This window comes from Stylophora pistillata, chromosome 4 (assembly GCF_964205215.1).
Source record: "Stylophora pistillata chromosome 4, jaStyPist1.2, whole genome shotgun sequence".
NCBI lineage: Eukaryota > Metazoa > Cnidaria > Anthozoa > Scleractinia > Pocilloporidae > Stylophora > Stylophora pistillata.
Window position 1 is genome coordinate 33,138,452 of NC_142522.1, and position 25,168 is coordinate 33,163,619.

At 38.7% G+C, this 25,168-nt stretch overlaps 1 protein-coding gene across 4 annotated transcripts in view; it reads left to right on the top strand.

Moving 5' to 3' along the window:
• The window catches only part of LOC111324506 (E3 ubiquitin-protein ligase rnf213-alpha), an 82,290-nt gene that overhangs the window by 27,168 nt on the left and 29,954 nt on the right, over positions 1-25,168 (top strand). For all 4 annotated transcript variants that reach the window (XM_088757406.1, XM_088757403.1, XM_088757405.1 and 1 more), the window contains 41 exons: positions 55-285; positions 1,468-1,660; positions 2,530-2,603; positions 3,567-3,873; positions 4,683-4,781; positions 5,542-5,658; positions 5,794-5,995; positions 7,579-7,884; positions 7,973-8,577; positions 9,154-9,313; positions 9,626-9,843; positions 10,361-10,681; positions 11,145-11,893; positions 12,219-12,361; positions 12,748-12,822; positions 13,384-13,490; positions 13,728-13,878; positions 14,449-14,668; positions 15,577-15,847; positions 15,940-16,113; positions 16,203-16,305; positions 16,489-16,663; positions 17,272-17,443; positions 17,857-17,996; positions 18,311-18,505; positions 18,729-18,851; positions 19,043-19,160; positions 19,540-19,775; positions 19,870-19,952; positions 20,261-20,394; positions 20,541-20,636; positions 20,783-20,953; positions 21,339-21,499; positions 21,611-21,833; positions 22,054-22,412; positions 22,588-22,746; positions 23,289-23,442; positions 23,789-23,865; positions 24,223-24,358; positions 24,644-24,751; positions 25,067-25,152. In XM_088757406.1, the coding sequence (XP_088613532.1) occupies positions 55-285; positions 1,468-1,660; positions 2,530-2,603; positions 3,567-3,873; positions 4,683-4,781; positions 5,542-5,658; positions 5,794-5,995; positions 7,579-7,884; positions 7,973-8,577; positions 9,154-9,313; positions 9,626-9,843; positions 10,361-10,681; positions 11,145-11,893; positions 12,219-12,361; positions 12,748-12,822; positions 13,384-13,490; positions 13,728-13,878; positions 14,449-14,668; positions 15,577-15,847; positions 15,940-16,113; positions 16,203-16,305; positions 16,489-16,663; positions 17,272-17,443; positions 17,857-17,996; positions 18,311-18,505; positions 18,729-18,851; positions 19,043-19,160; positions 19,540-19,775; positions 19,870-19,952; positions 20,261-20,394; positions 20,541-20,636; positions 20,783-20,953; positions 21,339-21,499; positions 21,611-21,833; positions 22,054-22,412; positions 22,588-22,746; positions 23,289-23,442; positions 23,789-23,865; positions 24,223-24,358; positions 24,644-24,751; positions 25,067-25,152 (7,932 nt within the window). The remainder of the gene's footprint in view (positions 1-54; positions 286-1,467; positions 1,661-2,529; positions 2,604-3,566; positions 3,874-4,682; positions 4,782-5,541; positions 5,659-5,793; positions 5,996-7,578; positions 7,885-7,972; positions 8,578-9,153; positions 9,314-9,625; positions 9,844-10,360; positions 10,682-11,144; positions 11,894-12,218; positions 12,362-12,747; positions 12,823-13,383; positions 13,491-13,727; positions 13,879-14,448; positions 14,669-15,576; positions 15,848-15,939; positions 16,114-16,202; positions 16,306-16,488; positions 16,664-17,271; positions 17,444-17,856; positions 17,997-18,310; positions 18,506-18,728; positions 18,852-19,042; positions 19,161-19,539; positions 19,776-19,869; positions 19,953-20,260; positions 20,395-20,540; positions 20,637-20,782; positions 20,954-21,338; positions 21,500-21,610; positions 21,834-22,053; positions 22,413-22,587; positions 22,747-23,288; positions 23,443-23,788; positions 23,866-24,222; positions 24,359-24,643; positions 24,752-25,066; positions 25,153-25,168) is intronic.

The window sequence follows — 25,168 nt, forward strand, 5'->3', positions numbered from 1 at the left end:
CAAACAGTAATAAGGACGTTTTCTTTTCTTTTCTTTTTTTTTTTTTGTGTGTAGGAATATCGGTGAAGCCATTCAAGCCATTTGCAGACATGTGAGCAAGACTCATCGTGATCTCCATGACTGGTTGTTTGCTGTACCTCTGGTCCATTTTCTTATTCAAGAATGTGCACCTTTTGACAGCTCTGTATTACTCATGGAGAAACCTAAGGAAAAAGATGACACATGGTGGGGAGCTAATGGATTTGAAACAAAAGCTGTGAGAGAAAGGTCTTTTACAGGGGACAGGTATTTTCATCCTTTTTTATCGAAGAGTAACGTTTTCGTTCGACTTGCGGACGAGAGATGATCATTGTGGACTTTCTCGGGATATGATCGTCCCTTGGGCTGTACTTCTGTGGCTGCTGCGGTTCTAATTTGTAGAAACGAAACGTCAAGCAGCACGATGTAATTTTAAAGTTGTACCTAATTGTAATGAACAAGTAAGCAAGCCAGTAAAGTAAAGTTAGAGTCTTTAAAAACTGTGTCGGTTTTCGTCAATTGAAGTGTTTTTAACAGTTTTTCGTTCGCAATTTAATTGGAGAAGTTGACATACATACATACACAAACTTTATTTATACTCGAATTTTAGAGAAGCTAACGAGCTAATATTTTCGAGCTAAGATTACATTAAAAAAGTAATATATAAATATATATATATACAAAATAATGGTAATAATGATAATAATAAATACATAAAAGTAAAGAAAAGAAAATATTATTTACAAATTGTCAATCTTAAGTTTAAGTACACGAAGCTAACATCCTGTAATTTGGTTTTAAAGTGGGCAAAGAAACTAGTACGAATTAAGTTTGGTAGTGCATTCCACTGCTTAGCTGAAAAGTAAGAAAAGGAGTTAAGGCCATAGGTAGTTGTTTTAGGTTTACTAAGTGAAAGAATGTAGTTGCTCCGAAGATTATAGGAAGAGGGCCGGAGTGAAAAACATATTCTTCGTATAAACAGGAAAATTGGTGAAAAACAAACTCTTATATAGCAGTATGAGGAAATTCTGAACTCGTTTGTTACACAACGAAGCAGAGTTGACTTTTGAAAGAAGAGTGGTGTATGGAGACAAGTAATATCCAAGTATAGATCTAAGTATTATTTTATTAAGTGCTCAGTCAAGCTTATCAGCATCGCGCGATCCACAAAAATGCCAGAAAGAAGACCAATAATAAAAATGGGTAAATTATACGCTTTGTAAAGTTTAAGTAAGATTTCCCTGCGTATGAGTTTTCATACAGTGATCAAAATTTTTTGTTTTTCGATGTGTCTTTGAGGACTTAAATCTTCAAAGATAGATGAGACTGGTCATAACAGCAGTGTATTGGAAAAGTAGACCTTAAAATGTGTCATTCCTTTTATTATACTTGTCTAAATAAGTATTGATACAGGTTTTTTTCTGTTACTTCTCTTTTTAATTGTCTCAGGTGCCCCTCAAAGTGGATAGATTTACTGAGTCCTCTGTTTACACTGGATCCTCTGTTCAGAAGGACTTTTCTCCTTGTGGTTCCTTGTAGTGAATTTGGGAGAGTAGCGTCCTCTGAAATGTTTGCACCATTTGAGATCTGTACCACCCTAGCAAGAATTTTGTCAGAGAAAACATACCTAAATGAAGAAGAGGTACATATGTATACCGGTGTTGTACAATTCTCTTAAACTGCTTGTCTTGACCTTAATTACTAAGAAAAATGCGAAACCTTTGCATTTCAAAAGTACAAATTAATTTAATTAAGAACCTTGGTTTGGTTTTCTTTTTCTTGTTATATTACCATCTTGGAAGACGTAAGTTGCAAACTAACTTTTGAAATTGTTTCCTCACTACAACGACACCGATTCAATACGTATCTGAAGCAAGTCTACTTCATAGATACTTAAAGGAAAAAAAGAACAACATTCCAGCAATGCGTTTTCAATTAACTCCTAATTGTGCAAACAGACTATGGACAGAAGGGGAGTAATACATATATCTTATTAACCAAGCGCGAGGACCGTACTGGGAGAGTATCGGCCAGACTTCTTGACAGTACGGACCGTGCGCAGCGAGGTCCGTACAAAAAAGACCGAGGGCCGATATTCTTCCAGTACGGTCCCGAGCAAGCTTGGTTAATAAGAGATGTATTATACGACTGAAGTTCAAAGGGACACGAGTTCAGTATCATTCGGGACTATTCGGGACAGTGCCCGGTCCAATACTGAGAGAATATTGACCGGCAATAGAGCATTTTGATCGGTTGATTTTAGTTATTGGCCCTCTGACTGCCCGAGTCGTGTAATAATTAATGACATGACAGGCATGCAATTTACATAGTCGAGCTTTTAGCAGATTTGAAGATATTTTTCAAACAGTCAAGTTGATTGGTCTGTGTTATAACTTCGTTATTACTTTTTTATGGAAGAGAAAATATTTTTATGGTTGTAGTAGCATAGTACTCCTTTATGACAATTGAGTTGTTAATTTCACAATTCTGTTGATTTTTTTTTATATCTAGAGGAATGCGGTTGCGTTCAGCTTGAAAATGATTGAGAAGAGTGTCAAGACAACTTCTGACATCAAGACAAAACCGTAAGAGACCACATCTCATTATCAAATTTGTTCCATGTATGTCCCAATTATCCCCAATTATCCCCAATCCCACTCAGTAATGGGCCATATCGTGACTTTCCGGCTTATTGGGATTAGCAACCCGTCGTCATCAAATGTAATAATTTGGATATATCAACAAAGTTGAAGTGGTAAATTGGCCACCGTAACGATTACAAAAGCTGACGTTTCGAGCGTTAGCCCTTCGTTGGAGCGAATAGAGGAATTGTGGGTTGTGTGTGCTTTTAAAGGCAGAGAATGGAGCTACGTTATTGGTGGGAACATGGCAACGAGGAAAACGAATGTACCTGAATACCCGATGTAGAGTATAACTTCTTCCTTTGTAGTTACCATGATTTCTTTCACTAGAGCGTTTGAAAGGTTGAAACTTGCGTATTTCGCCTTGTGATGACCTTTTTTTCGGAATTAAGCCAATCTTTTTATTTTGACACGATTCTAAAACTGCTTTTGCTTACATTTGTGATGATTATATACTTTATGCAAAAGCTGATGTAATTTTAGTCTGTAACATACCTGTGATCATTTGGTAATATCAGCTAAGTTGAAATTGTAAATTAGCCGCCACCGTAAATAGTAATAAGCTGACGTTTCGAGCGTTTGTCCTTCGTCAGAGCGAAATGACGAAGGGCATTTCGCTCTGACGAGGGGCTAACGTTCGAAACGTCAGCTTTTTACTCTTTACGGTGGTCAATTTACAATTTCAACTTAGTTGATATTACCAAATTACTTTGTTACCCCCACCGACGCAGCACCATAGTTTCTTTAGAAACTTACCCTTTTTATACCTTTGATCAGTCAACCAGATCGATTTCTTTGGTGTATCTTTCCCTTCTTTCCTTGTGTTATCAGAAAATGTACCATTCGTGCAGGCTTCCTGTACTGAATTTTTTCTCAATGATGTTTTCCTTCTTACCTTTCGATTAGATCCACTGCCAGTGATGATCAAGCCAAGTCGAAGCAAGAAGCCAGTCTCTCTGTATTGTCTTGCTTACAGATTCTGGCAGCTGTATCTTCTAACTGTGATTTTAATCTGTTATGTGTCTGTTTGCATAGCATCGAAATCTGGATCTCCGTATTATGCAGGAGTACTGAGCAGGGAGAGAAACACAAGACAAAAGACATTACGGGAGTTGTGGTTGACAGTTTTGAAGTTGTAAAAAAATGGTTGAATAAAACGCTTACGAGTATAATTCCTTGCTATGATATAGCTGAGACAAACAAAGAGTTGGAGGTAATTAATGTACCGTTTACACGGACGCGGTTTAATTTCTAACCGCATCGATTTCGATGCGGTTACGCCTTTCGTTTATACGACCAATGAAACCGTATCGTTTTGAAAACGCTCCACTTTTGAAATCGTTATCAGAACGATTTGGTTCTGATAACGAACTCGACTGGCGCTGTGTAAACGAAAGGCGTAACCACATCGAAACCGATACGGTTACAAATGAAACCGCGTCCGTGTAAACAGTGCCTAAGTGAGGTCATTCCTCGTATTGCATTAAGCATCCTGTTCTGTGCATAATCGAGTACATAACTTGGGGAGGGGCTTAGGCGAGCTCCTCGTAATAATTGCTGTTTTATCTTTTTTTAATGAGCGCAGCGTGTTTTTTCTTCCTTTAATTTCTGTATTTTACTTTTACTTCTTCAATACATAAGTTCTTTCTATATTTGTGTAACGTACTTTCACATTTCAAATCACCTTATCATAGGAAAAATAAGGAAATGTCTCTCAAAACCTTCAGTCGGCCTTCATTTCTAGGAAGTGTCCTTATGTTTTTTCTTAAGTTTGATTTTAGAGACATAAAATATTTATTTAAATAGGCGCCCTGTCGATCTTATCCTATGCCCTTTTATTGATATCCTTTATATCTTTAGTTTGCTCTATGGTAAAGTAGCGCAAACAAAGAGTGAATCAAAGGTCCTAACTTTCTACAACGAGATTGTAAGCATAGTATTGATATCAATTGTCTTTGGAAACCACACATATTACGGATGATGTCGACGGAATTGAGTACTTACAATTTTTGCATTTCCTAGATTTGGACGAAGTTGCTGCGTTTTGAGTGGGCAAACAAAGAGTGTGCAGAGATTTGGAGAGACCGTGTGTCTGCAAAATTGAAGACGCGATTGGAACTGGCAAGGAGACATGAGTTTTATTCTACCTTACCTTTTATAGCCGTTTGACTGATTCAGTGCATTTTTTTAAGAATTCTTTCGATGTAGTTGTTTAGGAAGATTGCACAATGCTTGGTTGTTCAGTAAGTAGTTGAATCGAGGGGTTATACCCGATCGCGAATCTGGAAGTCCGAGTGAGAGTAGTCTTAGCAAGTTGTTTGTGGTAATGACGGAAATTTTCGACAACCCTAGACTCTAGTGGCTTAAGCCAGTCATGATAAGTCATTTCCGATCCGTCGGCAATAACGTCGTTCTCTTTGGTTCGTTTGTTGGGTACTTAGCGTGATTAAGTCATTTTAACAGTGACGGTGATCGTTGAAAATTGTTGAGGGAAGTCTCTTCTAAGTAGGTGAACGAACTTTCCAAAGTCACTCATCGTAGGTACTTACTGCTGTATCTTAGCATTGCGCGTGGTTCGCAAGTCGATGAATTCGAATGTTGACGTAATCATTTGTCATTACTCGTTTGTGTTCAGTCAGCCTCTCGTGGTAAGGGCAAGTGACATACGAGGCGTAGCGGGTGTCACTGATGCTCTCACGACATTTTTACATCTTATGTGGCTCAGTGCTGTACACCCGCGGTAACGTGGAACCTAATCATTTTTTATAATGCAGAGGGAAAAAAATTGTTAATGGTGACGTCATCTATTCGTCTGTCTTCCAATAGATCACAATACTTTATTGAGACAAATTGACACTGAACGCCTTTTATTTGTTCGTAGCGTGATTGTAATGATTTGGTTGAAATTTTAACCAAAGCTAACGTGGTGAGCCAACACAACCATGTTCAAGACTTGGTTTCTGAAGTAACCTTCCGGAAGGTTGAAAGTATGCTTCAGGTATGGAGAAAAATCAATTGACGGTGATGACAGTTTTTGAAATACCATGTGATAAAGTATTTGGCTCAATTTTAGGTCAGCTTCTTCCTTGTGGTTGATATTACTGAGAAGCATACGTTTTATTCTGTAATTTAGAGAGGAAGCGAGGGGGAAGATATTTTCAGGAACCTTTCTGATGGGCTTCGGTCCTCTCAAGCCTCGAAATGCGGCGATCTCCTTACTCTAATGCTGAAAAGGAGTTGGCCAAAGCAACAAGGAGGTGTTCCATGCTCACCCAAAGCCATACTCAAGCACGTACTGACATGGAAATTATGGCCAGGCTTTTTTCAGAGATTCGGTAATTGGTCTTTTTTCATGCTGTTGACTCAACTTAGAATTTGTGATACCAAAAGGCTTAGTTTTTTTATCACTTTATTTTTGAAATAATATTTCGATATCACGATCAAACCCTCTAGATGCGGTCGCGTTTAAGCTTCCCAACAGCCTGAACATCTAAATAGTCGCATCTAGCGTTTTAAACATGTTGAACTTCTATCATTATCTATTCCCACATGTGAAGTGTGTCCAATTTTATAACTCAACTGTCAGTTCATGATGCGTTTGCATATCGACTGCGAAACCTTGAAACTATGTGTAGAACAAGATTTAATTGCTGCTGGGATTTTAAATAGAATCGCATCTTTGAATAAAATCTCGCATTCTGATTGGTTAACTAAGCGAGGTATTAAGCGTGGAACTGCGAGTTGAAAACGAAGCTATATGATATTGTTTCGCATCTACGTAAACAATTTTAATTTATACTGTTTCCTTTTTTTCTCATTTAAATTCAGTTATGCGATTCAAGGAAAATCCATTACTTCACTCATGAATTCCGCATTAAATTGCACTTGAAAACCGCTATCGCACTCATCGCGATATCGGTTTTCGCCTGCAATTTACAATGGTAATTGAACTGAGTGGAGTGCAATTTGTATAGGTGATCAAATGATTTCGAGTGCAATTTGGAATAAATAAGCACGAGTAAATTTTTTCAAAGACCAACAAAATTACATGAGCCCGTAGGGGGAGTGCAGTTTGTGGTCTTTGAAAAAATTTACAAGTGCTTTTATTTTCCAAATCGCATGAGAAAATCATTTGATTATCTATTAATAATAGACATGAAAAAATACGAGGTAGCTTCTCATAACTACGCAGAAGAAAAGCGCGCGTATCAGGTGCAAAAATAATTTATTCAAACCCTGCAAGTGACATTGACCTTGACTTTGACCTTGACATTGACCTTGACATTGACATTGACCAATCATTCTGACCAATCAGAATGTCTGGTTTGTTTCTTTCTCTGCACTGAATTAACCCTCTTCTGCACTGAATTAACTCTCTTCTGCACTGAATTAACTGAAGACTGCATTCATCTTAACCAACCAGAACTGAGAAATTTTTTCATGTATATTGTTAGGGCTAAAATACGCGAACGAGCGCGCAGCGCGAGTTCGATTGGAAATCGCAAGTATGATTTCAGACCAAAATTGCGCGACACGAGGTTCAATTACCACTTTATTACATCCATTATGAAATCGTCCAAATACAGGACTTGGTCAATTCAAATATTTTATTGATGCAGTACTGAGCCAGTTTTTAAATAAAAAGAGGAACCGGAAACGCTTTTACATCTTATTTTGTATGCAAAACAGAAAGACTTTGACGTCATGTGTCAAAAACACAGTCAAGCGTAAAAGGATGCGATTTTGAGCAAAAAATGGTGCGATTCGTGAATAAATCGCACCAATTAGAGCCAATCAGATTACGGGGACCACCAGTGATTTCAAAATGGATGTAATAAAATGCGGAATTTTCTCGTCAAGTAATGAATTTTCCTATAAAAATGACCCGCGTTGTGTGACTTTGTTGGCTGCTTCTCAGGTGTGGAATCCAACTGTCGTAGTGTGTTAAAAGAAGATGGACAAGAAATTTTGATGTTAGCTATCTCATCCTTTGAAGCTGCAGTGAATACCCTGAAAGATGGATCTGTAGAATTTCAGATGTTGCTGGTAATTCGGGACAATTCAGATCAATTTGTGGAGCTTTATAAGCTGATTAACAAGGAGGAAAGCAAGATATTTCTTTTTAGGCAAATTTTGCGTCAGCGTTGTGAGGAATTGAAAGCTTTTCAGGATGAGCGAGACAAGGTTACTTCCTTCATTAGGATGTGCGCCCTTATTAAACAAGGTAACGAAAGAGGCTCATTTTACTCATTTAAGGAGTCACTCCTATTGATAAGGAAAAATAAGTTATTGTTATATTTTGGACTTTGTAGTTGATGTTCATAAGTTGTCACGGAAGGCAGTGGAGGATGTGTCTCGTCGACCCATCAAAGATCTTGTAGAATCAGTGACTGTTGGCGACAAGAGGTCATCCTTTGTCAAGTTCTTTGGTCTTTCTTCAAAAGCGAAGTCGATGATCAGTTCCTTTACTCAGCTAGCAGACAGTGTTCTTCTAAGACAATTTTGGGTCGAAAACGGGCGCAAAGCCCTCACAAAGATTGGGCAGAGAGAAGAACCAAAGAATTTACTTAGCATTGAAGAAATTGTGGAGTTTGTTTGGACACCATCAAAAGAGGAGCTGCTAAGTTTGAAGCAAAGGTTCCTTAGTGGTGACATTTCATTTAAGGAGGTAGACAAGTTGCTTAAGGTATTCAGTCAGAGGTACGGAGATCTTAACAAAGAAATGAGACTCATTACCTCAAGTCAGAGTGGGGCCCAAGTTCATGCTCTAGGTGAAGTAATCAACCAGCACATTGAGAAGATACAGAAGTACAGCGAGTTGCATAATTGCATCAAGGCTGCTGAGATTATCCTAAAATTCAAGGTCGCTCATGGCCTTGAAGGTGATTTTCAAGACGTGGAAGTTCTGTACAACCAGGTATGCTCAAAGAAGAAAAATCTAGAAATAATGCTTAATGCAGTTTGAGTGTCTAGGTGCTTACCTTGACTTAGACAGCAGCGAACCGCGATACTGGAGGTACACCATTAGCTTAACGACAGTTTAATTTAAACATTTTAAAAAGAGAGAGGCGACTATTGATCAACAACTTATGAAGGTAGACGTTGTTCCATCTCACCAAATAATCATTTTACCACCTCTTTATCTTTTATCTCTCCTTTGCATGCTAAGTTGAAACCCCATAAGTGAGTTGGTCCGACCCTTCAAGATCCTAGCGAGTTACCAGTGATGTAACAAATTAAGCCTTTTTCCTTTTTTTTCGTCATTGAACTTCTCCTTGAAACCACTTATGATTTGGTATGGGTTGTGAAATTTCTAAACCCCATTTCACTATTCTCGGTCACTGACGTGGGAAATAATGAAGTAGCACTAGCTGCAAACTGTCTCAAGCTAGAGATATTTGCAAAGGAGACGTTGTGTGTTTCCGCAAGGGCTTAGAAGAATTGGTTGGGATTTTTCTTCACATTGTCTTCTCGGAAACATTTCTCTCCTCAGGTGAACGATGAATTCAAACAGCGCCCTTTGAAAAGTATGAACAAAGACTTAGAGAGGACTGGCAAGCTATTGTCTGGAATAACCAGTGACCGTGCACGTTGTCTCGATGTTGTGTCCAAATGTCAACCCTTCATTTCATGGCTGAAGGATACTATCAACGGTGAGATATAACATTTACTCCTTCTTTATTACAACTACATTTTAAAGTGTGAATACCGTTCAGATGAAGCAAACTCATGTAAACTACGATCAAATTCTTAAATCTCCCACATCATCTATACACTGGTAAGGTCAGTAATTTCTGTCTTTCAAAAAAACTTGCCTTGGTGTAACGTCGATAAAAAGAAATAATATGTGAGTTATTATGAAAATGAGAGTTATCTTCATGGAAAGTAGAAGAAATGAAATCGAAAAGTGAAGTATATCCATTTATATCTCTCAAAAAGTTGACATCTTTATTTTCTTTTTGAAGGCCCTCAAGAGCTTAAGGTGCTCGTGGATTTGGCAATTATTTCAGCTGGAGAGACAGACATGGAAACTGCTCGAATAACCTGTTTACACGCCAGTTGCCTTGGATTTGCTCCCCTCATATTTGACTTGAAAACCTCGTGTAACTTTAGACGCTTGATGAAGATTTGTGAGCCAGTGTGGAATGCAGTGGATGCTGACCCTAAGCTCCCTGAAAAACTGGTAATAATGGGTACCGCAAAAATCGGAGAGCTTATCTCTGAAGTGAAAGCCTATACCAATCCTTGCCTTGCCTAAACTCGTTGCTAAGTTTCATTATCGGCGCGGCATGTAATAAACATTTCCTGTTAACTACGCAAAAAAGGGCGAGAGAAGGATGTGAATCGGGGTATGCAAACCCGTCGATCCACCGATCCAAAACCGTCAATCCGTCGTTGTTATTTTTCAAACCTGAATCCGCTTTACTAACCAACTACATGAGTTGCGAGTGTACTGAGATTAGGCGCATATTTGTTTTGTTGCCTTTTGATGTTCTTGTAGAAATAATAACTCAAGTCCGAAGTGGTGAATGGTGATGACTATATTTTTGAGTACTGTTTTATAACTGAGCATTTTATCCAATTTTCATAGATTAATCTCTCTGTTGATAGGATTTTATCTCTAACTAGATGACCTAGCTCATCGATGATACAGAAAGTGTCTATCTTTACCATTCGATTTTACTTTGTACCCTTTATAGCTAGAAAGCAGCCGTCAGATTGAGTGGATTAAAAGTGTCAAAAAATCTCATGGTTCTGTGGCCATGTCATCCCTAATGGAAGCTGAGAAGATAAATGCACAGGGTGTATACTGTATAGGATGTCAAGATAGAGATACCTCAGCATTACCAGCAATGGAACAACTGACACCTGACAAAGTAATTAAACTTCAGTTGCCTGCTGAAGACAACGTTGACCGCAAGATTTACAGTCTGAACGATCTAAAGGATTTACAGAGCAAATTGATGCTTATTGCAGCCAAGGCGTCACAAGGGAAAGAAGAAGTAGACCGATTTTTGGATGTAAGTTTTCACTGAACATTTTTGAAACCTAGAATACATTTTAGAAAAAACACAAGGGCGATTTCCTTTTTTTTCGCACATCTCTTCGAGAGCTTACTTCGGTTAATAATCTTCAGGCGGGTTTTCTAAAAACTTCTCAGGAGGCCGCGTTGAGGTTTGTGAAGCTTGAATTTTATATCATCATCTTTCATCCGAGTTATTTTTGTTCACCCATATCCATTTTTTTCCTGTTTGGTTTATTCTGACGTGTCTTATGTCTTTTTTTTATCTTGAATATTTTTTCTGTTTTAGATAATGAAGTACTATTTGAAAGCAATCTTAGGTTAAAAGGCAATTTTGTACTTTGCCAATATCGTGTGGACAATCTATTTGGTTCTAAAGAAAAAGTACCTAAGGATAACATTTATTAAAATTGAACTTGAATTGTGATTTCTAATTTTATTTTTGCACCAACACTTGACAGATTCTACAATGTGTCCATCGTCTCGCCTCGGTATACATTTCTCTTTGCAAAGCTGGAGAAGTAAGTCATCTCAAGTGGCAGCATAAATTTAATTGCTCGCCAAAGCTTTCTACCAACCGCTCTTTAACAAACGATCTAATGGATGAGAGTGAACGCATGGATCAGTGTCTTCGAGAATGGAAACAAGAATTGCATGCCAAGCGACTGCTCTATGGAGAATTAAATCACTTCACCACTTGCCAGTTGCTCTTCCTTCGAAACAAATTGGCAGAAGTAAAGGGAAGAGGTCCCAAAGCAGTGGATGGAATTCCTCTTGAGGTGTATAACCTTTTGGAGAGTGTGTTACCTGGTATCGACCCAGCCACTTTGAAGTCTGCCCTTGTATTTTGTGGCATTTGTGCTCAAGAAAGTGGACAGCATTTGCTCAGATCGTATGGTGCAAGCAGAATAAGTCGTAATCGTGATGAAGAAATGGACAGACCTCCCATAGTAAAGACAGTCCCTTCTTCAAACCAAGAAATGTTCCAGTCACTTGTGGTTAAGCTAGAGTCGCTTGGTTATTCCGAAGAAGTTGCCTTGGCTGCGATGGTTTCGTGCAAAGATGCCAGTGAGGCAGATCTCATCGTTTGGTGCGTGAAAAACGGTGCAAAAAAAGATCTCATCGCGGCTAAGTACACTGAGGCCTTGAGTGATCCAAGTTATTTGCGACTCATAGAAAGAGAAAGCACCACATTCTCTGAGCACGAGAGGTGAGCCTTCGGAGTTTAGCGCTGTACGTAATATAGCCACTCGAATTAAGTTGATTGAAGCTGGAAGCAAACGAAAGATTCATCTGAGAAATCATTGAATAATCAGGATTAGACTTAGCAAAAAGCTTTAAATATGTTTCTGTAATATAATTTTGGAAAAAGTTTAACTAGAGAATGATATCTGCTCCTTTGTAAGAAGAACTGAGTAAGTATTATTTCTTAGTCTCATTCATCATTTTTTGTGACTGATGATCCTGAGCCATTTCATTATACTTGGTATTGTACACTTGAATATGCAGCTAATATTATTTTCTTTTCCATGTAGCCAACAAGAAAAGGAACTGACATCGGAGGAAGAAGATTTTTCAGAACCCATGGAAGCTAGTTACACTATCGATCAGACAGCAGGAGGAACGTTTTTGAGTCTTCATGAATTGGGGAAGCTTTTGCTTCACCTAGCATCCCAAGGTCATTTCTTTTTTTAGTTTTCAAAGTGCATAATGAAGTCTTACTCCATTGTGCTTTTTACTAATAATTGTGCACCAAAATAGGAAATTGCTATTGGTACAAACCAGGTAAAGCGTCACGAAATTAACTTTCGGCCGGAAGTGATCCGATTTTGTGCAACGTTTTTCCTTTAATGAAAAGTTTTAGCCACGGCCGTTCTGGTAGAGTACCTGAGCGCTTATGAAAATAATTAAAAATTATTATTCTACCTTTTTTTTTCATATTTTTTAAAAATATTATGAAATACGCATTTGATCATATTCACTTATTAAGTTGCGCAAATCAATATCCTTATTATTATCATTATTTTTATCATTAAATAATCTAATGTTCATCGTCAATTGCAGGATCAAAAAGGGGAAGGAGGCTCATCCCAAGATACCTGAAACGTGGAAAGCCAAATTTTTTTGTTGTTCCAAAAGGTAGGAGGACAAGTTGGAGTGTGTGCGTGAGTGAGGGTAACAATACACTTGCGATCTTGACCCAATTTTGACCCGATATCCCGGTGCTACTTATTCTTTGTTTCAGAGTACTACACAAAACAATAAACGTCTCAAAATAATTCCAGGATGGCGCATGAAAAAAAAAAGCTTTTTCCTTGCAGGAATATCTTGAAAGGTGTGACCAGCGCATCATGAAAACTTTTCTTCGAAGAGGGAGCATTTTTCTGTTTGTTTGCATTTGAAAAATCTTCTGTAAAACTATCTCCTTGCATCATTATACAACCTCGAGCTCTTTATAATTCTATTAAAATTGTGCTACATCAGTTGCCACATGCAGTCTTATACTGCCTATTTTTTATTTGTAAGTCAGCTATTCCTTTATTATTTCTTTGGTAATGTGTCGTCGCTTCATGCTATTTTGCGGTATGTTAATTAAAGTTGTGATCATTTTGTCATTTCTCTATGCTGAAATTTTTCCTGTTTTCCAGCTCTGTTATTGACCTCAAAGTCATGCATTTCTTTTTCCTCATCCTTCCATAGATGATGTTTTAGGAACTTTACTGTCTTTATACATGCATGACAGTTCGCAGTCTCTACCTACAACGGAGGAAGTTTTGATTTGCACTTCCGATACAACTGCAGAGGAGGTAGGTTGTCGGCCGGAAGTTTTTCAGAAATTTCACAATGTTGCAGTGCAGTCTGAACCAATGTTGGCGATAAAACACGGTTGAGCATATTATCACGCAAGGCGAAGTGGTGATTGATGGAAACTGTAACTCATAATGAAATATTGCTGATTACAAGTCAGCCAATTACAGGTCAAGTTTGATTGAGTTCTTTTCTGAAGCACCTTGTACCTTTCAGCGATTTCCCTTTGCTTTCAGATTGAGCTGCTGTGGCGAAGATCCCTTGCAGACCACGATGGCAGGTTGTTTTGTTTAGTAAATGTTGACCGTCTTGACTACGGTGTTTCTCAAAAAGCTTCTGACGTCCTAGAAGTTCTTTTGCATGAACCTCAATACAGTCAAAATGAAGGTAATAAGAAAAGTTTGCTGTCTAGTTGTGGTTCTTTCACCACCAAATCGCTACCGAAATGCACTGCATTGTGCACACATATCCTAAGTACAATTTGACGCCTCATAGGTGGCTTCGTCGTAAGGTGAGAACTTTTCTTTAGGATCTCGCCAGATAAAAGCGTCATTTGTTTTTGCAAGCGAATTGGCAACCCATGATTCTGTCACTTATTTTAAATTGAGCCGCAAATTTGTTTTTACAAAATGAGATATATCAGTTCCCAGCAAAGAATGACAAACCATCGTCAACAACGTGAATAAGGTAAGTACTTATATTAACCATGTTGTTCAAGGTGCTGCCCTTTCTAATCGTGTATGGAAGTCCTTCGTTTTTCTTTTAAACTTCAAATTTTTAAAGTGAAGATTGATGAAAATCCCCACGTAGATTGTATCACGGAGTAAAAACTTAGATTGTCGAGGTGGTCCTTTTTTTTCCTATTTTAATCATCTACTTCTCTATCTTGTTGTATTCCTTTACATTTTTCTTACTGTAACCACTTATCTGTATTACTGGTTATCAATTCTATTTCAGGCCTGTCCCTTGTGGTAATCTGTAGCTCCGAAAATGAAAACAGAGCTCACATGGCTGCAGCTCTAGATCAGTATAGGCTAAGAACTATTCCACACTGTTGTTCATCAAGAGAAATCAGGCAGTACCTGAAACTACAGCTTAAGCCACGCTCTCAACAACGAGGGACTTTCAGAGATCAAGTCTTGCCTTGGATTCCTGCAGCTGCATTGGACAGAGAAGGGTATTTCTAAGAGCCTTTTTTATGCATCACGTTGATAGTAACAGAAAGTTCTTATTAGTTTTATAATATGATGAACACAGTTTGCATCGTCTAATTGCTCAATTCAGTTTCCAAGAGCCAGCATGTAACTAGTTATGTCATAAAAGCAATAGAGCGCATTTTTTCTGGGCCATATAACGTGAAGCCGATGGCTCGTGATCTTTAAGCTTTTGTCTTGTTCTCCCAACATCCCAAGTGGCTTTATCACGTTATAGGGCGCGGAAAAAATGTGTTCTCTTTATAGTGGTTCGTGAACATGGAGCTGAAGTATACAAATCAGATTGACTTCTGGGCCAGGACATAGTTATTACCACCATTTTATGGTTTCGATAATGGCTAAGACGACGTATCCATTGCACTTAGATGACTCGACAATTTAACAAATGGTAAACACCACAGCGTACACTATTGAGTTATGGATGCACGCGGGAGGTTGCTAAGCACGAAAGAAGCGTAAGAGTCGCTCGAGGCGATAGCCGAGAGCGACTCTAGCTTCTTGAGTGCTTAGCAACCTCCCGCGTGCATCCATAACTCAATAGTGTACGCTGTGGTGTTTACCATTTGTTTTATAACATAACATTGATACATTGTTGCTAAAGAGTTCCCTTTTATCTAACAAATCTTGCGCGACCAGAAAAAAACAAGCGCGCGCGGAAAAATAGTCTTTGCATTTGCTCACGTCAGCAGCGTACACCCATGGGCAAATGGGGGACGCTAAATTGACCAATCAGAGCGCGCGCTTTACTTAGGTTATGTTATAATACGTCTTGGTCGGGTAGAGTAGTAATGCTACAGGTTGATGAAGGTGATTTGAACTTAATACTCTCTACTGCCTCTTAACCTGACAAAAATATGTCTTCTCTGCACAGACTTGCTGTAAGAGTTATTTCATCTGAAAGAGCTGGATCCGGGAAAAGTTTAGCAGTCTATCGACTCAGTCAGCGTCTTGGTGAACTTCGAAATAATGATGCAGTAATGGATTATCTAAGGGACATGAGTACAGATGTGCCACTTTGCATCAGTGTACCGATCTATGGACCAATCGTTCACCAACGTGTTGTGGTCGAGTCTTTATTGCCTCACACTATTGTTCCAGATTTGCCCCTTTCCCGGATTTTCCATTTTGATGTACATCCTTCGGTAATCTATTTTGGTTCCCTACAGTCGAAAGATTTTGGATGATTCATCATTGTTACTCTTAGCTTGATTAATGATAGACGATTTTTCCACAGATAAGAGGTGGTCTGGACACGCTTCTCTTCAACCTCCTAATCCTTGGTGCCTTGAAGAGTAGTAGTGGTCAGATCTGGAGGCGGCGTTCCTCAGATCTCTACGTCATTGAAATTACTTCCGGCGTATCTCCGACTGTACGCGAAACTGCGAAGAGACCACGAATGTCTACTAAGGTCAGTGGCATAGCGAGAAAAAAGACATGATGCAATACTTCAAATACAGTATCTAGGATTAGTTTGAATGCTGTTCTTTTTCTTAACAGCTCTCCAAGAAAGACACGGCAGAGCCCTTTTACAGGCTTCTTCCCACTATTCAGTGTGGAACACCGATGCAAACATTACATCAGTTGCAAACTAATCTAGCAGGTTGGAAAACGGTATTTGTATTGTGTCAAGAGTCGGGCGTAATTGATTTTATATGTTGTAGGCCTGAAATCCCTAACGGTTGTGTTGTAATATAGTTCAAGGGTTTTAAAACTGACATTGACCCATGTTTGCCGGATCTACCGGAGTGAAACAGAAGGAAGCATACTATTTTTTCTTCTTCAGAAGAGAGCAGTTTGAACCCCTTGTTTGACAATGCTGAATTCAAAAGTTCTAATGTTCAGCGAGCCTTTCAGTACCTTAAGTTGTATGAAGCGGGCGGTCAGACTCTGGATCATTTTTGGTTTGTATCCAGCCAAGTGATGGGCGACCATACAGAGTGTATAGAGATACTCATCAGGTGAAGAATCGTTCTGATAACGATATAAAGGTTCCTTGGATGTTGTGCCTTCTTTCAATCAGACTCTTTGTGTTTGTTCTATTTGAGTGTTGATGTACGTGCATGTAAATGGAGGTAAAAAAAATTACAACGACAGTATGTAAATGAACGCTTGTATTAAACCAATACTTTTCATATGATTGGTGCAATTTTGAATTTCTACTGGAATTTGCCCTATTTTCTCGATTAAATGAATCGAATTAAAGTTTTGAACCATAGAAAATTAACTTTTGGTTACTTACATGAAACCATTGAGAGGGAATAGATAACCTTGCTACTTCCTTTCTAATTATATATTTTGACGTTTACGACGAAGCTTTTTTCTGTATGACTTTATTACTGCCTTTCATGTACAGAGCGAACGTATTACGTTTACAAAACCTTTAAAACCCTACTGACATATTCGTAAGACTTTGTATCGACAAGTTTTCGATCCATATCTAACATTAGTGTATAACTTTCAAGTTTCTTTTGAGGAACATTCCAGGTTTGAGCTTCTGGTTTGCCTGTTTATCTGTGGTTAAGAACTCAAATAATCCTATGTTTTTTCCAAACAAATCCACTTACAGACATTGTGGTATCGAGAACCCTTCATGGGCCGAGATACGGCACTTCGTGAATTTTCTCAACTCCCAGCTTCAATCCTGCGAAGAAAGTTCGTTCTGCAACATGGAATTGGTGGGGGACACTCTTGAGGGTTTTAGAAGTTTTGTGGTTCGTTTTATGATCTTAATGTCACGGGTAAGACATTTATTCATTACACGAGTTACATCAGACGATTGCTAAAATAAAGCCAGCAAAGGGTCATAAAATAGTTCTCACACAATTTTTTGGTCCATTTATCTTTGTATCATGCTCTTCTCTCTCGCTGTTTCGTCCTCCTTCTGTCGAGATGGCTGTTTAATCACGTACAAACAACTTTCCTTATTTTCTACCTTTTTTCTTTCTTGTGTGTTTCTTCATTTATCGATATATCATTCATCCATTCTTCAAGGCATCCGCTTGCCGGCTAGTCATTCACAAAGACAGAGGAGAAGACAAAAATGTCATCCTTTTCCCTAAGAACAAAAAGTACCTACAAGTGATTTCAATGAAGACCAGTTTATTGTAGCAGACAAACTTGCTGAAAATATTTTTCTCTTATTACTTTAAAGGATTTTGCTACACCATCACTGAAAACATGTGAAGAAACCAATCACACTCCACGCTTTGATGACGGTGCTGTCGTTGATGATGTGGAAGCTGAAACAGTTGAAGTCGCACAGTTTAGTCTTAGAAGACACTGGGAGACGAGGTACGTACGAGTGACACTGCATCTGCACAGTGAGAACGTTAATTGACTGCCTTTTTAGGTTTCACATTATTTTTTTTCCTGCCTTAATGATTCCTTTCACCCTTTCATTATGTTGACTTTAATCCAAATCGTCGGAATTCAAAAGTGACACTGTCAGTAGAGTTTTGTCTGGGTGGGTCTGGTGACGTCACTGTAATACTGTTAGAAATTGTTTAGGGAACAGTTTTTGGTCACAAGAGAATGGCTTGCAAATGTGCACTGAAAGCAGCAATCGTAGAATTTAAGTAGTAATACCGCGTTCCTTTTTTCGGCAGTTCGCATCCCTACATTTTCTTCAACCAGGATCGTATTACCATGACGTTTGTTGGCTTTCACATTGACCCAAATGGAAACTTAATCGATCCGGATCGTCAAGTTATCATTCAGCCAAACTTGATGTCGAGGCACTTGCGAACCGGCCTCCATGTTCAAAAAGTTGACATGCAAACTAACTATGAATCTTGGAGCAAGTAAGTGTAAAGCTGATTTAGCGTTTATTTAGTTGATAGTAAAATATCCTAGGCCTTTAATTTTTTAAGGGTTTGTATGAGCTTTGCTGGAGGTTACTGTTGCTCTCCGTTATTTAATAAAGCCAATGGAGAGATAATTAATTATTTTTCTGAGTGTTTTTCCTTGGAGCGAAGGGTTCTTGGGCGCTTTCTTTAAATACTCTTGCTATTTATCTTGTTACAGGGGACAGAAAATCGAAAAACTTTGCGGTGTAATGGGTGTCGAATGGCCTTATGATCCAGATGAGTCGTACGAGCTCACCACAGACAACTTGAAGAAAATCTTAGCTATCCATATGCGTTTTAGGTATGGCAGTGGACGCAATTTTTGGTTAATGTATGTTGGAATATCTTTTCAAAACTTTTAGGAAATTAATGGTGATTGAGCGGACGAAAATTGTGATTGTGGCATTTTACATCAACGACATTTACTATTAAGACCTATTTTCAGTTTCTAACATGGTTCTTTCATTGTTAAAATTAAATGATAAATCTAAGGTGTGGCATCCCAGTTGTCATCATGGGTGAGACCGGCTGTGGTAAAACATGCCTTATTCGGTACATGTGTGGCTTACAGTCTGGGCCTGGTGGACCTAAAAACATGCTGCTAATGAAGGTAAGAAATAAAAAGGTTCTTGTTCTGTAGCTTTGTATGTCTACTCGTGAATACACTTTTGAAGTCTATTGCATCCAAGCTATTGGTATGATTTTGAAAATTTTTTGTTCGATTACTGCCACGATCAGAGGTACATGCTCATGCACTCAACAATTTATCTCATTTCATCCACAACCATTACTTTGTATGTCATGAGTAACTACTTGTTTTTGTTCTACACAGTTGCAATGAGGATTATTGTTCATTTTTTCCCGCTTTAAACTTTTCTAAAATGGTTAAAAAAAATATGTGAAATGATTGCGGATTTTCTCATTTGCTGTTTGAATAATTATTTAAGTGATCTTCTTATTTATTAACACCTTCCCAATCTAAACGATAGGTTCATGGAGGTACTACCTACAAAGATATTGAGAAGAAAGTGGAAGAGGCTGAGGCAATGGCTATGGTGAACGAAACGTTAAACATCGACACGGTGTTGTTCTTTGACGAAGCTAATACAACTGATGCTTTGGGAATGATCAAGGAAGTTATGGTTGATCGCCGAGTCAACGGCAGAAAGATAGGAGTTGGGCTTAAAAGATTACAATTTATTGCAGCATGCAATCCTTACAGAAAGTAAGTTGAACACATTTGGCGAATTTTTAGTATTAGGCACTTATGAGGTGATTTTTAGACAATTAAGAACAGCAACTTACCTTTTGTTTTGCAGGCATACAGACGAAATGATTCACAAGTTGGAGTCAGCTGGTCTGGGGTACCATGTCACCACTCAACAGACGCGGGATCGCCTTGGTATGGCGTTATTGTGAATTCAAATCTGATCTGAGTCTTTGTTGATGCGGAGACCGACATGCAACTGAGATAGGGGTAAATTTTTCGGCAGGGATGTTTCTTCAGGACAAGAGGAGCTTAACGCACGGGGGCTTATTGCTGTGAATTTTACCCTTTTTCTACTGTAGGAAATAAACACCAAGGATTTAAAATTGATTTTCCCCTCGTCTTAGGGTCATGTGTCTGTAGCACTTCATTTTTGTAATGCTAATTTTCTGATTTTTCCGAGAAAGACCACGACCCACAAATCTTTCATTTTAACCTTGAAGGTCACATTCCTCTTCGGCATCTGGTGTACAGAGTGCATGCACTGCCAGAAAGCATGTGTCCGTTGGTATGGGACTTTGGTCAGCTTAAGCCTGAAATTGAGGAGCTTTACATACGTCAAATTGTCACCAGATTTGTGAGTTAATTTTTCTTTTTTGGATGAGTACAAGATGGAAGATCAAAGTTTAAGACTTTGATTTCATTTGGAAGAAGATTAAAAATCAGCGACACCAAGAGACCTGTCAATTTAGGAATCAATCTTTACCTTTCTTTTAAAATAAGGTTTTACAAGAAGAGAAAATTCCAGGAGAAGCCTCACTGGTGAAGGCTTTGACAGCCGTACTTACTGCTTCTCAGCGCTACATGAGGGACCAAACGGTAAGTAAAGCTTTCTAAAAAATTTTTTGGTGGAGTGGCTCGTCGACTTATTTTAAATAAATAAGAAGTGTAGGAATTTTACTTTTAAATTAACGCAAATCTTTTCTGACTCTACTCAAACAATTACGCTAAACCGAACCGAACAGGATGAGTGCAGTTTTGTGAGTCTTCGCGATGTTGAACGTGCAATGAATGTGATAGTTTGGTTTTACAATCACCGTGATGCTCTCAATCCCCTAATGGATGATGATACCGATGAAGAAAGTGATGAAGACGACGACAGCGATGACGAGTATGAGCAGGATGAATTGGAACAGGTACTCAGTTCTGATGAAATCTCAATATCGTCTAAGAGCACCACTAGTGTTGTTCTTGCGATCCTTCAGACTGCAGTATTGCATAACCCATCCTCAGTCTGGCTTTTCGCCTTAGAGAAATTTGTGGTTTTTCCTCTTAAACCGAAGTGAAGGTCTATTTCCTCTGTGGTTTAGTTTAAGCAACCCTAGTCTCTATATCACGGAATAACACCATTGTCCTGACAATTGCTTGAAAGGTCATCTTATTGTACTTTTTGTAGATCAGAATAAACGAATTTTCATAACAAGCACCCATAGACTTGACATTCAGAAATGCTATGATGAATCAATAGCTCAGAAGATGCATCGAATATTACTCTACTTATTTTGTTTTATTTTGATTTAGCCTCTTGATGATGTTACCCGAGCAGTTGTGCTTTCCCTTGGCGTTTGTTACCACGCACGCCTTCAGGACAGAGAGCCATATCGTAGAGCCGTCGCTGAAAGCTTTGCAAACCCCTGTCAACTGCCAGGTGGACATGAACGTATTCTGAAGGAAATCACAAGGTAATGTTGTCAAACATCAAACATTTTCGAGATCGGGTGGGTTTTTTTCCTTTTTTTCTTTGATCGGACTTACTTTGTGGGTTTTTTTTTTTTGTACTTTTCGTTCCCCAGCTGTCAAAAAGCAGTGTTGAATGAACTAGAACTTGGAGATAACATTGCTCGAAATACAGCATTGAGCGAAAATGTGTTCATGATGGTGGTATGTATTGAGCTAAGGATTCCACTGTTTGTCGTCGGTAAACCGGGAAGCTCCAAGTCACTAGCCAAGACTGTCGTAACCGACAACATGCTTGGGGATGCCTCAAGATCTGATCTCTTCAAGACGTTTAAGCAGGTGGGCAGTTGATTATATATATTCAAGCTGTCCTTTTCAAAAATTATGTAATGGCTCGTTCTTGAGGAAAATAAAGCTCATTTTTAAACGACATGATGCATGCTTTGGGTGTATCCATAACTAAAAAAGAGTGTCTTGAAACAATTAACACCGAGGGAAATATTTATGCTAACAAAGCACCTTCGGATGAAACGGCTTAAATGATTCTACTTTCGACTAGGTCCAGATGATTTCTTATCAGTGCAGTCCGCTCTCAACTGCAGAAGGGATCATGGCAACCTTTCGCAATTGTTGCAACCTACAGAAAGCCAATAACCCAGACAAGTATGTGTCAGTTGTGGTCTTAGACGAAGTTGGCCTTGCTGAAGACTCACCTTTGATGCCCCTGAAAACTCTTCATCCGCTTCTTGAAGATGGGGTGAACTCAACTGATGACATCATTGCCACCGAAGAGCAATTTCCAGAAAGAGTGGCCTTCATTGGGATCTCTAACTGGGCTCTAGACCCCGCCAAAATGAATCGTGGAATTATGCTTTCACGTGGTCAGCCAGATTCAGAGGAACTAGTGGAAAGTGCAATGTAAGATTGTCCCTCGGTTAGTTTTTGATAATGATAGCCTCATTAAATTCGTGTAAGCAAAATGAAACTTGTAAACAGGAATTTAAAGTAGGCTTGGAGATGTATTTGATACTGATTTTTAACTTGTTATCATGCAAAAAAAGTTGTTTACGAGGTATATTTTCTTTCTATTTAGGGGCATTTGTTCCACCAATAAACGCATACAAAGCTTTGTTGCACCACTCATGAATCCCCTGGCACGCGGTTACAAAAAATTGTACGATAATCAAAGAGAGTCTGAGACCCTCCAGGAGTCCAAAAAAGATGAATTTTTTGGTCTTCGGGATTTTTACAGGTAGCATTACGATATAAATGGTAATTCTGATAGTTCTCATATTAGTCTCTCACTCTCATTGTTACTGATTAGTTACTTATGTGTTGTTGCTGAACCCTGGTCATCCTTGGTTGATTATAAGGCATCACTAGCCACACTGACGTTACGCTCGTGTAGAAATGTTGTAGTTTTGTGAATAGTCTAGATGGGGTGCTCCTAAACTGTTGTCTCTTGCATGTTAGCCTATTTTGCCACTTTTTCTTTACAATAGCTGGGGTAGTTCCAATAGGACTAGACTACAAGCAGTCCCTCCTTTTTCGGCGAAGTCCGTTGCGCGAGTAAGTTAAAAGCAGGGGAAAAAAGATTGGTAGTTCGGCTTGGGGTGACGTCGATACGCCGCGGGAGCTTCATGAGTACTCCAAGAGATCCCTGCGGCGCGTTAGCAACGACTTTTTTCTCGCTGATTTTTTTTTTAACTCGCGCGACGGACTTTGCCGAAATTCTGACATCTGTCAAGTTTTGGCAGCTAACGCATTTAATTGTATTTTTCATGTTACCCCAAGCCTTGTGAAGATGGTGTATAAAATAGCTGAGGAGCGAGGTCGTGAGCCACGTTGGCCTGAGGTAGAACATGCCATTAGAAGAAACTTTGGAGGACTGGATGAGATTGAACCGGTGAAAATTTTCAAACAGTTCGCTTTGGGTGGAAGCCACATGGTAAGTATTTTCTCGGTCTTTTTTAAGTTGTAGTTTACCTTTACCGACTGGTTTGTTTTTGTAACATAACAACTGGCAAATTGTATTAAAATGATCCTAGGAATACTGTGAATGGAAAATACATTTTCATGGTTAAGGCAATTTGATTGCAATATTTGTTTGTTGGCTTTAAGTTTCTAAAGAGCTCAAAGATATTAACTCGAATACGTACGTCACACGCGCTTTCAACGAACCAAGGTTTTGGTGTTATCGCTGTTGAAGCAGTGTGCTGTCATTCTCACTATGATCGTTTACCTTAAAACGAAACTATGAAACTTTAAGCATATTTATTTCTCTTTTCTTGAAGATGGCCCAAAATGAAGATCTGTTGTCTGCAGTGAACCTGATCAAGGCCAGCCTTAAAGATCAAAAGAACTCAAAAGGGTGAGAAAGAAGTTAAGAAGTGAAGTGTTGTCTAACTCATCACTGCTTAGGTCTCAGTTACTTGGCCCCGCTATCTATCGTTACATAAATCGTCAAGGTTTAATGGGCTGTTCATATAGAATAAAACGATAACACTTGAAAATAATAAAAACGACTAAAGTTTAAATAAGGCCGTGAACTACTGTAAAAATTGATGGTAGAATCTTAAAAAAAAGACTAAGTTTTCACCGATCCACGGCTTCATCAGGGATAAAGCCGGAAAATGTTAAACGCAAAATCAGATCCATGCATAAAGAATTCCAAAACTAAGAAGTAGAGCACTCCTTGTTCAAAGTGTTTTTCTTTTGGTTTAAACAGAGAGAGTCGATACCTACTGGTACTGACAGAGAATTACGCCGCTCTGCCGATTGTTTTGAAGGAGTTACGTCGAACTGGTGAAGAACCTGTCGTAATTTTTGGGAGCAGCTTTCCCAAGGATCAGGAGTACACTCAGGTACTTACAGTTTGTAACCCTCTGTAGCAGTCAGTACAGGTTATAGACAGTAAATAGACTTATTTCGTATTACATACAATAAGTCACGTTCAATGTGACTTCTATATAAGGTGCATAACTAAATACAGTTACTCCACATCAGTTCGGCGAGTTTACCTCGATGATTGATTTCACCTTGTCAAAAGGATTCTCCCTTGAAACGTACATGTTGGGGATAAAGTTGTGGATTGTAAATTAGGTAGCGGCTTTGGATTTACGACCCTTTACTATTACCTTTATTTACAGGTTTGCCGAGACATAAATCGAATCAAGGTATGCATGGAGACAGGACGGACAGTAATCCTTCTGAATTTAGAAAGCCTCTACGAGAGTCTTTATGATGCATTGAATCAGGTATGGATGGAGGGGAAAGTCTCCTTTCACTTGATTCCCTCTTCAAATATAAAGCACATTCCTGTGAGAGAAAGCTTGGTAGTGAATTGTACATTTTATGTCGCAACCGGCTCTAAGAAATCCTGTCAGCTTTATTTTATTTCGTAATTCCGTAAATCCGTAATTCCTTATTTGCACGTTCGTACGAATGGTTTCCCCAGAAAACGGCTCAATTATGTTTCTTTTTGTCTTTTTTTTTTGGTTATTTGAGCGTTAATGTAGTTATATTTCTCAGATTCTCACTGTCATGTTTCTCTCACTTATCTCATCACTCAGTACTACGTTTATTGTGGAGATCAGAAATTCGTTGACCTTGGACTAGGAAGTCACCGCGTCAAGTGCCGTGTTCATAATGATTTCAGGTAAGTAAAGTAGCGG